This window comes from Lepus europaeus, chromosome 18, assembly GCF_033115175.1.
Source record: "Lepus europaeus isolate LE1 chromosome 18, mLepTim1.pri, whole genome shotgun sequence".
Lineage (NCBI taxonomy): Eukaryota > Metazoa > Chordata > Mammalia > Lagomorpha > Leporidae > Lepus > Lepus europaeus.
Genome location: NC_084844.1, coordinates 36657838 through 36670523, shown reverse-complemented (window position 1 = coordinate 36670523; position 12686 = coordinate 36657838). Strand labels below are relative to the sequence as shown.

The window sequence follows — 12686 nt, the reverse complement described above, 5'->3', positions numbered from 1 at the left end:
GGGTCATGCCTCAGCCCGAGATGCCAGCATCTCACATGAGTGCTGGTTACAATCCTGGCTGCTCCACTTCTGATCCAGCTCCCTGTTAGTGCACCTGGGAAAGCAGCAGCAGATGGCCCAAGTGCATTCATATGGCCCCTGCCATTCACGTGGGAGACCAGGATGAAGTTCCTAGAGCCTGGCTTTGGTCTAGCCCAGACCTGGTTGTTAAAGCCATATGGGGAGTGAACCAACAGATGGAAGATGTCTCCTCTCTGTCTCTGTCTCACCCCTCTCTAACTCTTCCTTTCAAATAAAATAAATCAATCTTAAAAGGGAGAGGGTGGGCTGTATCCCACATCAGAGCACTTGGGTTTCATTTTTACTTGTTGCTCCTGATTCCAATTTCCTACTAATGTAAACCCTGGGAGGCATCAGTGATGGCTTAATTGGGTTTCTGCCATGCATGTGGGAGACCTGTATTGTATTCCTGGCCCCTGGTCCAACACTGGCCTTTGCATGCATCTGAGAAGTGAATAAGTAGATGAAGTTCTGCCTCTGCCTCTAAAATAAGTAAACAGATTTTTTTTTTCTTTCTTAATGAAGAAACTAAAGATATACGTGTTCATGATCCAAAAAAATTCTCATTTTTAATTATTACTGCTTGGAACCAGTTTATTTGTGTGTTCCTGGAGATATATTAATTTGGAAAAACAGAACCACAATTAGATTCTAGTACTCAAAGTTGGGTTTACAGATAGTTTATTATCTTGATTACAGAAATAGTTTACTGGATGTGTACATAAGTCAAGACATATCAAAATGCCTTTTATATAGGTACATTTTACTGCTTATCAATTATACCAATAAAAATGCTATTTTTTAAGATTTACTCAGTTATTTATTTGAAAGGCAGAGTGACAGAGAAAGAGAGAGGGAGAGATAGAGAGATTCACAACATTTGGAAAAGATTGAAGAACAGTCTAGATTTAGAAGCAAGAGAAGATTCAGAGATTTAGAAGAAACTATCCAAAGGCAGAAGTTAGTCCATTCAGACTAAGCCAAACAAGTTATAGACAACAGGCATTTATTTCTCACAGTTCTGGATGGTGAGAATTCCAAAATCAAGGAGCCAGAGAACCTGGATTCTGCTGAGAGCCCACTTCCTGTACCACAGTCAGCCATCTTCTCATGGTAGCTCACTGTAAATATATGTATTAAATTCTCTTGGGTACATACTGGGGAGCAGAATTGCTAGGTCATTGGATAACTGGATTTTTAACAGTGAGGAACTGTCAAATTTGAGCTTTCTAAAGTGGCAGCACTATTTTACACTCCCACTAGCAGTATATGAAGCTCACAATTTTTCTATATCCTCACCAACACTTTTATTTTAGTCACCCTAGTTGAGTTCGATGTACTTTCTTACTGCAGTTTTAATTTACATGTCTCATTACTATGCTGAGCGTTCTTTAGAATGCTTACTGGCTTTCTGAGCATCTTCCTGGGAGAGATGTCAGCTCCAATCCTTTGCTTGTTGTCAGAATTTTGAGATCAGTTATTCTGCACAGAGATGTGGTACTGCCATTTGAGATAAATAAAAGTACTTACATTTTGCTTTCTCTTCATCTCTGCCTCTTGTAAGGAGGACAAGTCCAACTATTAAGTTATTGAAGTGCAGCCCTTTGGATGTTCCACCAAAAGAACAGTAAATCACCTGTAAGAAAACGGTAAAGGCAATTTTAGGAGATGTTTCAGCTGTTGAGGACTTTAAGGTAGGTATAACCTTTAACAAATCTTGTCTTCATTTTTAGACAAGGATCCGGTAAATTTTAGTGAAATTGTTCTCTTTTGTACCTTGTTACAGCATTTAGCCAATAATACACTGTCATCGACTCTAAAATACATAGATTACAGGCTCACATAAGTGAATAAATATTCTGTTTTTAAAAAAATTTCTTGGGGCCAGCACTGTGGTGTAGTGGGTAAAGCTGCTGCCTGCAGAGCCAGCATCCTTTATGAGCACCGGTTCGAGTCCCAGGTGCTCCACTTCGGATCCAGCTCTCTACCATGGCCTGGGAAAGCAGAAGAGGATGGCCCAACTGCTTGGGCCTCTGCACACGCATGGGAGACCCAGAGGAAGCTCCCAGCTCCTGGCTTCAGATAGGCGCAGCTCCGGCCATTGTGGCCATCTAGGGAGTGAACCAGCAGATGGAAAACCTCTCTCTCTGCCTCAGCCTCTCTGTAACTCTGCCTTTCAAATAAATAAATAAATCTTTTTTTTTTTTTTAAAGATCAGACCCTTGGGTTGTCTACTTTTATTTATTTATTTTAATTTATTTGAAAGATAGAGTCACAGAGAGAGGTCTTCTATCTACTGGTTAACCCCCAGGATGGCCACAACAGCTGGAGCTGAGCCAATCCAAAGCCAGGAGCTTCTTCCAGGTCTCCCACGTGGGTGCAGGGGCCCAAGCACTTGGGCCATCTCCTACTGCTTTCCCAGGCCACAGCAGAGAGCTGGATTGGAAGAGGAGCAGCCGGAACTAGAACCGGCGCCTATACGGGATGCCGGCGCTTCAGGCCAGGGCTTTAACCCGCTGTGCCATAGCGCTGACCCCAATAAATCAATCTTAAAAAAAAAAAAAAGATTTCTTTTATTTATTTGAAAGGAAGCATGACAGTGAAAGAGAGAAAGAGAGATCCTCCATCTGCTAATTCATTCCTCAAATACCCACAACAGTCGGGTTTAGGCAAGGCTAAAGCCAGAAGCCAGGAACTCCATTCAGGTCTTCCATGTGAGTGGCAGAAACCCAGGCACTCAGGCTATCAATTAGTGCCCCCAGGTGAGTTAGCAGGAAGCCTGATGAATGCAAAGTAGCTAGAACTCAAACAAATGTAATGCAGGCAACCCAAGCTGTGGCTTAACTAGTTTAATCCTCTGAGACACAATGCTCGCACCATGAATATACTTCTTTGGAGTCTAATCAAGGTCCAATAGGATAAAGGTCTTCCTTCAATAACTGCAACAATGTGATAAGGACTTAGTATAATTACAGTCAACCTCAGTTAAATATATTATATCTTGATTGCAAAGAAAGATACCATCTAGGGGCCCGGTGCTGTGGCTTAGTGAGTAAAACCGCCGCCTGCCTCCAGTGCCAGCATCCCATATGGGTGCCGGTTCAAGTTCCAGCTGCTCCACTTCCAATCCAGCTCTCTGCTATGGCCTCGGAAAGCAGAAGATGGCTCAAGTCCTTGGGCCCCTGCAGCTGCATGGGAGACTCAGAAGAAGTTCCTGGCTCCTGGCACAGGATCGGCACAGCTCTGGCCATTTCTGCCATCTGGGGAGTGAATTGGCAGATGGAAGACCTCCCTCTCTCTCTCTCTCTGCTTCTGCCTCTCTGTAACTCTGCCTTTTCAAGTAAATAAGTAAATCTTAATAAAAAAAAAAAAAAAAAAAAGATACTATCTAACCAAATCTTCAGAAACACAAAAAGACCACAAAAGATACTTCTTTCATACTCTCAGAAATGAGTTAAAGCCACACTAATCACTACACATTCATTCAATCACTAGACAACTGAGTTGCTAGCATTTATAATGCAGAATCTTTGCCGGCACTGTGGCATAGTGGGTTAATGCCCCAGCTGGCCTGCAGTGCTGGCATCTGGTATGGGTGCCAATCCGAGTCCCAGCTGCTCCACTTCCGATCTAGCTCCCTGCTGATGGCCTGAGAAAGCAATGGAAGATGGCTCAGGTGCTTGGGCCCCTGCATCCACCACGTGGGAGACACGAAAGAAGGTTCTGTCTCCTGGCTTTAGATGGGCACAGCTCTGGCCCTTGCAGCCATATGGGGAGTGAATCAGCAGATGGAAGAACTCTCTCTCTCTCTCTCTCTAACTTTACCTCTCAAACAAATAAATAAATCTTTTTTTTAAAAAAAAATGTATGATTAAAGAATAATTCAAGGGCTTGCGCTGTGATGCAGCGGGTTAAGCTGCTGCCTATAACATCCTACCACATATGGGCACCTGTTTCAGTCCTGGCTGCTCCACTTCCAATTAACCTCCCTGTTAATGTGCATAGGAAAGCACTAGAAGATGGCTCAAGTGCTTAAGCCCCTACACCCTCCAGGGGAGACCCAGATGGAAATCCAGGCTCCTGGAGTCAGCTTTGCCCAGCCTCAACAGCCATTGTGGCCTTTTGGAAGGCTTAACCTGCTACGACACAGCACCCACCCCTATTGTAGCCTTTTGGGAAGTGAACTACCAGATGGAAGATCTGTCATCTGCTCTCTCACTCGCTATCTAATTCTTCTTCTCTGTAATTCTACATTTCAAATAAATGAACCTTTTTAAAAAAACTCAGGAAATAAAACTTCAATGGTCAACCAATGATTTTTTAAAAAAGATTTATTAATTTACTTGGAAGTGAGAGTTACACAGAGAGAGAGGAGAGGCAGAGAGAGGTCTTCCATCCACTGGTTCACTCCCCAGTTGGCTGCAATGGCTGGTATTGTGCCAATCCAAAGCCAGGAGCCAGGAGCTTCTTCCGGGTCTCCCACACAGGTGCAGGGGCCCAAGGACTTGGGCCATCTTCTACTGCCTTCCCAGGCCACAGCAGAGAGCTGGATCAGAAGTGGAGCAGCTCCGGCCGGAGAGTGAACCAGTGGATGGATGACCTCTCCCTGCCTCCCTCCATGTAACTGTGACTTTTAAGTAAAATAAATGAATCTTAAAAAAAAAAAAAAAGAAAGAAAAGGTGAATGTATTAAATGTATTATCAGATTAAATCTTTTCCTTCTAACAAATCACATAAGTAAACCAACCCCCTCATATGCCTAACCAAAGGGTAGCCTAGACATTAGACAAAACTGAAGATTCTGGGCCCACGGTGTGGTGTAGCAGGTTATGCCACTGCCTGTGACTCCTGCTGCCCCACTTCTGATCCAGCTCAATGCTAGGATGTGGGAAAGCAGCAGAAGACTGACCAAGTGTTTGGGCCGCTGTCCCATGCTGGAGCGGCCCAGCCCCCACAGCTGTGGCCTTTTGGGGAATGAACAAGCAAATGGAAGTGTGCTCGCTCACTCTAACTTTGCCTTTCAAATAAATAAAAAATAAATTTTACCAAAAAACCTGAAGGTTCTTTGTTTCACAGAGACCATGATCCAGAAATTTAAAATGATAAAGTAACTGAAATAACATATAAGAATGAAGATAAGTGCATGCCAATTTTCTTTAGGCAAATATGATTAGACAAGGTCTCAGAATACTACATTTTAGGTAATATAATAAATTCTGAATTAAATAATTATACCTAGTACCATGCAAACCTGGTTGAAGAATCATAAACATAAAGAATATTGATTAAAAGTTCTCTCTCTTCTTTGGAAAGAAGGCTCTAAAAGAATGTCAATTGACCTTTTTTTTTTTTTTTTTTTTTTTTTTTAAGGCAGAGTTACAGAGAGCCAGAGGTAGAAAAAGACAGAGATCTTCTATCTGCTGGTTCACTCCCCAGATGACCACAACAGTCAGGGTTAGGCCAGACCAAAGTCAGGAGCCCAAAGTTTTATTTGGGTCTCCACTGTGGGTGCAGGGACTGAAGCACTTGAGTCATCTTCTGTGGCTTTCCCAGGTGCATTTAGCAGGGAGCTGGATAGGAAGTGGAGCAGCCAGGACTTGAACTGATGCACGTACGGGATGCCTATGCTGCAGGCAGGGGACTTAAACCACTATGCCACAACACCAGCCCCCAACTGGCCTTAAATCATAACCATAAACATTTTATCAATGATTTGGACTATGACAAAGAAACTATGTGTATCAATTTTGTAAATGACAAAGCTGAGAGGGAAGGTTAAAGGCAACAAGATTAAATATATTTAAATACAGTTTTCTTAAACACTCAGCATACTTAAGGACAGGAGAACAAGATGAAGCTTAGAAATTTTAGTCAGTAAAGCTATGACCTTTTTGCTTGTTTAAGCTAATACAATTTTATGCTACACAGTAGTGATTAAAGAATTAAATATATTCCCCACTGTTTACTAATCTAATTCCAGCTAGAGAACAGCATGGGATTAACTGGTAGGCACATTAAATATGGCTAAGGAGCAGCAGGAGAAAAGGACTTGTTCACGTCCCTAGAAGGGAAGGATCCAGTTTTCCAATTTCAACAGCTGAATTCCATCTCTGAAAGGTAGCAGATTTCCAACAGAGACTCTAGCAAAAACTTTAGATCGTGATGTGTGACAAAAATCATCAATGGCTTCTATCTTCACTATTATGTCCAAAACCAGAAAATACAAACTGGTAAATTTACACGACTATTTCAATGACCCCAAATTTAAACAGAATAAAACCCCAAATCAAAAACTTCACGATATCTTAGATCTTGTTCAAGCTCATTTGCTAAACTGTAAGAGTAACATTAAGGGGAAGGATGTGAATGAAAAATTGACCATTTTTAAAAACAGGAGTTATGGGGCCAGTGTTGTGGCATAGCAGGTTAAGTCATTGCTTCCAATGCTAGCATCTCATATCAGAAAGCAGGTTGGGGTCTTTGCTGTTCCACTTCCAATCCAACTTCCTGTTAATGTGTCCGGGAGGGCAGCAAATAATGAGCAAACTTCTTGGGCCCATCATACATGTGAGAGAGCCAGGAGGAGTTCCTAGCTCCAGGCTGTATCCTGGCCCATTCCTGGCTGTTGTGGCCATTTGCAGAGTGAACCTAGCAGATGAGAGATTTTTCTCTCCGTCTCTTCTTTTCTCTCTGATACTCTGCTTTCCAAAAAAATAAACAGGCCAGCGCCATGGGTCACTTGACTGATCCTCTGCCTGCGGCGCTGGCACCCCGGGTTCTAGTTCCAGTTAGGGCAGTGGAGGATGGCCCAAGTCCTTGGGCCCTGCACCTGCGTGGGAGACCAGGAGGAAGCACCTGGCTCCTGGCTTTGGATTGGCGCAGCACACCGGCCGTAGCAACCATTTGGGGGGTAAATCAACAGAAAGGAGGACCTTTCTCTCTGTCTCTCTCTCTCACTGTCTAACTCTGCCTGTCTAAAAATAAAAAATAAAAATAAATAAATAAATCTTTTGAAAAAGTTATTATTACAATGTGGTATTATTATGGAATATTATTTAGGCACAAAAAGGGATGAAGTTGGCCGGTGCTGTGGTGCAGTGGGCTGAACCTCTGCCTGCAGCACCAGCAACCCATACAGGCACTGGTTTGTGTCCTGGATGCTCCATTTCCAATCCAGCTCTCTGCCATGGCCTGAGAAAGCAGTGGAAGATGGCCCAGGAGCTTGGATCCTGCACCCTCATGGGAGACCTGGAAGAAGCTCCTGATTCCTGGCTTTGCATTGGCCCAGCGCCAGCCATTGTGGCCACTTGGGGAATGAACCAGTGGATGGGAGACCTTTCTATCTCTCCCTCTGTCTGTTAATTCTCTCAAAGAAATAAATAGAAGCTTTAAAGAGAGGTGGTGGTGGGGGGGGATAAAATTAGAAAAATGAGACAACATAGATGAACCTGGAAAGCATTCTCCTAAGAGAAATAAGGCAAACACAAAAGGGCAAATACACATGATTTCACTTACATCATTTAGAAAGGCAATTCATCCTTCTTTTGTTGTGGTTTATTTATTTATTTATTTATTTAAAAGCCATAGAGAGAGAGAGAGAGAGAGATATCTTCCATCTGCTGATTCACTCCCTACATGACCTCAAAGGCCAGGGCTGGGCCTGACCAAAGCCAGGAGCCTGCAGCTTCTTCCATGTCTCCCTATGTGGGTGCAGGGGCCCAGTGACTTGGACCATCCTGCACTGTCCCAGGCACATTAGTTGGGAATATCAGAAGTGGAGCAGTCATAACTTGAACCGACACCTATATGGGATGCCAGCGTCACAGGCTTTTCCCACTACACCACAATGCCAGCCCCTAGAAAAGGCAATTCATAAGAACTGAGAGTAGATTTGAGGCTCCCATTACTGCTGCTTAAGGGGTTCAAAGTTTCTGTTTGGAGTTATCCAAAAGTTTTAGGAAAAGAAAATGGTGATAGCTATGTAATTCTGTTAAAATAACTAGTGCTGACAAATGATACACTTAAAAATGGCAAATTTTGGCTGGCGCCGTGGCTCAATAGTCTAATCCTCCGCCTAGCGGCGCCGGCACACCAGGTTCTAGTCCTGGTTGGGGCACCGGATTCTGTCCCGGGTACCTCTTCCAGGCCAGCTCTCTGCTGTGGCCCGGAAGTGCAGTGGAGGATGGCCCAAGTGCTTGGGCCCTGCACCCCATGGGAGACCAGGAGAAGCACCTGGCTCCTGCCTTCGGATCAGCACGGTGCGCCGGCCGCAGCGCGCTGGCCGCAGCGGCCATTGCAGGGTGAACCAACGGCAAAGGAAGACCTTTCTCTCTGTCTCTCTCACTGTCCACTCTGCCTGTCAAAAAAAAAAAAAAAAAAAAAGGCAACTTTTATATGTATTTTACCAAAATAAGAAATGTATAAAGCTAGTTATTAGTGAAATATAGATACCCAGATTAAGAATATTCTGATAACATGAGGAAGCAGAAATGAAAAGGGAAGGAGGAGGAGGGAGAAGGAGCTTTCTGTCAAGCCTGGAAGTTGGAAACCCAATCCGAGTTTCCCACGTGGATGGCAGAAAGCCAAATATTTGAGTCATCACCACTTCCTCCCAGGGCCTGTAGTGGCAGGAAGCTGGAATCAGAAGCCAGTCACTAGCTGAGGCTAGGCACTCCACTGTGGGATGTGAGCACCCTAACCAGCATCTTAACTATTAATCCAAATGCTTGTTCCAATCAAATGGCTTTTGATATTTCAAGTTTCACTGGATAACCACAAAAGTCACCAAGCACCACCGGCTCATCCTGCATTCCTAGTTTTAAAAATACAGGCTGAGAGCGGCAAGATGGCGGAATAGGAAGGGAGCACAAAGATAGTCCGGGAAGACACAGTTTAATAACAGTGGAGATACTGCAGGGTCAAGGAAGAGTAGGGGAAGAAACAACAAAGGAAACTCCTCTGGAACTAGTGATTCACAGTGGACCTGCGTGGAGAGCGTGGGAGCCCAAGTTCGGGACACCAGCGGCAAAATCAACACACCAGCGCTGGAACACAAGGTGAGCCGAACCTCAATAGCCTGAGACACCAGCGGGAAAGCGGAAAAAGGAGACTAGAGGGAACAAGGCTTGAAACTCCGTGGGGAAAAGTTCACCAGGCTAACTAGAAGAGAGAGAGAGGGAAAAAAAAAAAAAAGTGACTGATACAGACATGAGTTTCTCTCTCTCTGCTCACCCCTCAAAGGCTAGCAAGACAAAGAGCAGACGCCATTTTGGACATACGTCATAAGCAGGGCGACCTCAGGTCTTCACCGGCCCTGAGCCTAGCAGAAAAACCTGACTCTGGGGGGAGGGGTGAAATAACAGGAGATTAGGATCTAACTTGGCAACCCACTGGGAGACTGCAGGAGAATTGGAGCCCACACTGAGGGCAGCACAGATTTCCTGTGTGGTCCTTGGGAAAGAGCTTCTGATCTCTGGCTCCTGTGGGTATATCATTTGCCTGCTAACTTCCTCCAATTACGTTCAGCTGTGTGGATTTACTTCCCTTTTGAATAAAAAAGAAAGAAAGAAAGAAAGAAAGAAAGAAAGAAAGAAAGAAAGAAAGAAAGAAAGAAAGAAAGAAAGAGAGAGAGAGAGAGATTTACCATGCCTAACCTGGGAGTGTCATCTTTGACACACCCTCAACCCTGAGGAACCAAACAGAGCTCTCAGGCCACACCCATCTCAAGCCTCTAAGGCTCCACCGAAAGCAGACAGTCCACTTAATACAGAGCCATAGTATAACAAGAAAAAACACCACAGTGAAGAAACCAAATATCTCCAATATGCCAAACAACAAACGCAAAAACCGAGGTAACAAGAACAAGGAAGACACTATGATGCCCCAAATGAAAAAGACACCCCAATTCAAGATTATGAAGATGATGAGATAGAGAAATGCAAGAAGCGGATCTCAAAAAATTGATAAGAACATTAAGAAGTTCTCAAAAACAAATTCTTGAACTACAGAAATCCTTAATGGACAAGATAGAAAATCTCTCTCATGAAAATGAAATATTAAGGAGGAATCAAAATGAAATGAAACAACTAGTGGAACAAGAAATGGTGATAGTGATGAGAAATCATAATGAAATTAAGAACTCAATAGAACAAATGACAAACACATTAGAGAGCCTTAAAAATAGAATGGGCGAGGCAGAAGAGAGAATATCAGACTTAGAAGACAGAGAACAGGAAAGGAAACAGGCAAACCAAAGAAAAGAAGAGGAAATTAGAAATCTAAAAAAATACTGTCAGGAATCTACAGGATACTATTAAAAAACCCAACATTTGGGTTCTAGGAGTTCCTGAAGGCATGGAGAGGGAGAAAGGATTAGAAGGCCTTTTTAGTGAGATACTAGCAGAAAATTTCCCAGGTTTGGAGAAGGAAAGAGGCATCTTAGTACAGGAAGCTTATAGAACCCCCAATAAACATGACCAAAAGAGATCCTCACCACGACATGTTGTAATCAAACTCACCACAGTGAAACATAAAGATCCTAAAAGGTGCAAGAGAGAAACGCCAGATTACTCTCAGAGGATCTCCAATTAGACTCACAGCAGACTTCTCAGCAGAAACCCTACAAGCTAGAAGGGAATGGCGAGACATAGCCCAGGTACTAAGAGAGAAAAACTGCCAGCCCAGAATATTATATCCTGCAAAGCTCTCATTTGTGAATGAAGGTGAAATTAAGACTTTTCATAGCAAACAGACATTGAAAGAATTTGTTGCTACTCATCCTGCCCTGCAAAAGATGCTTAAAGATGTGTTACACACAGAAACACGGTCATCAATATGAAAGAAGGTAAAGGAAGGAAACCTCACAGCAAAAGATCACAGGAAGCTCAATTTCTCTTTGACATAGAATTAAACTCTGATGCTCTGTTAAAGCAATGTGTTAAAGTAATCTATTATGTTCTCTTGATGTCTGTTAAATTCTAATTGTCCAAAAACAGCTGAATTTTTATTAAGAGCTATGGGTTATTTAAATATGTGCTGATTTTCAAAGATCTGAATAATCACCTTGTAACAACATCAAATTTGGTCTATGTTATGTCATGATTTTAAGGAATCTTATTTCAACCAGATATTTTGGATTTTGAGCCTTCTTGGCCTTCTTGACAGGCATTCAAAAAATCAAAGTTTCAAACAATCTGGACTCTAAAATTTCCAGTAAATCTTGGACTTTGGTTTTTCCAGTTTGGGCCCAACTGAAAAAAATCAAAGGACCTATGTCTCTCATCTTATAGAGATACCAACTAATCAGGCTATTTGGGTTATATTAGAAGTACTGTCAAGATGTGATGTGGTACCAAATTTTAAGTTTTTATAATGGAAAATGCTATTAATACAAATGTTTGAGAGTTAAAAAGTCTAATGATCTTGTGTTACTAGACATGATAGTTATCTTAATGAGAAAGCCCCAGAGGCCTAAAGGGTTAAATACTTGTAAAATCCTACAGGTGCTTTCAAAAATACTGTGTTGTAAGCAAGTGCCTCTTGTTGGTTGATGAGTTTATAATTTTAAACATGGCGACTTAAACTCTTTTGTCATCCACAGTTATATATGATTTGCTGCTCATAAAACTAAAGCGTGGTTGGTTCTGTGTTTAGCTGTCCTCCTATAGGTTCCTATGGACTTTTTCCAGCCACTTCTATTGTATTCAGTACTTTGGGATGGCTCTATAAACAGATGAAGTCAATAATGTATTAACAGTACCAACTGAGAGAAAGTATGGTTAACTGAGGTTACTAAAAACAAAAAGCAATTCAAATCAATTGGCAATCGACAAAAAGAGTTAAAGACTTTAAAAGCTATTATTAAAATTGCTATATTGGTCTATTATGCTATGTTATATGTGTGTACATATTGTATGTCCACATGGGAAAATTTTATTTAGAGTTTTATTTTAATTGGCTTATAGATAAGATTGTCCATAAATTTAAGCTGCTAAAATTAATCAAAGATACATTTTAATTCGTGTGACCTGAATCTCTGCATCATATGTTTTATACTTGTTGGTAGAAAGAAACTAAAAACATTTTATATGGTTGTGCTTAAGTTTACTGGTTAAACAAACTACACCATGTTAGATATTTAAGAGGTGTTTCCAAATACATGATTCTTAAAATTTATAGAAGGCACTGGATCTTCTGGTAAATGTTTTCTTAAATTGTTATCTAATGGTTGAAACTATTTGCTAAGTATTCGTGTAATATTGCTATTGTCAGCAAGTGATCTAGGACTTGCTCCCTCATTTCTCTATTCTAAGCCCAACTTGTTCTTTCATTTCTCTATTCTCAAGGTAGGAAACTAATTCTATTATGAAGGAATCTGTAGGATGCACAATTTAATCTTTAGACCTTATAAAAGAAATGGCTAACATTTTTCTGTAATAGCATAGCCAAAATAAGAGCTTAAATAATAATCTCATAGCTAGATTTGCTTCGCCACCAGTAAAGTAAACAGTAAGTAGAAAAAACCTCCCTTTCAGACCAAAGGGATAGAAAGTTTTAAAGTGAGAATATAATTTTCCTCATGGGCATCGTCTACCTTAGAAAAACTACTACAGAACATGCCTTTGACT

At 41.9% G+C, this 12686-nt stretch overlaps 1 protein-coding gene across 1 annotated transcript in view; it reads right to left on the bottom strand.

Moving 5' to 3' along the window:
• Positions 1-12686, bottom strand: part of USP32 (ubiquitin specific peptidase 32) — a 230454-nt gene that overhangs the window by 141958 nt on the left and 75810 nt on the right. The window contains exon 3 of the mRNA XM_062215840.1: positions 1591-1696. Within this exon, the coding sequence (XP_062071824.1) occupies positions 1591-1696 (106 nt within the window). The remainder of the gene's footprint in view (positions 1-1590; positions 1697-12686) is intronic.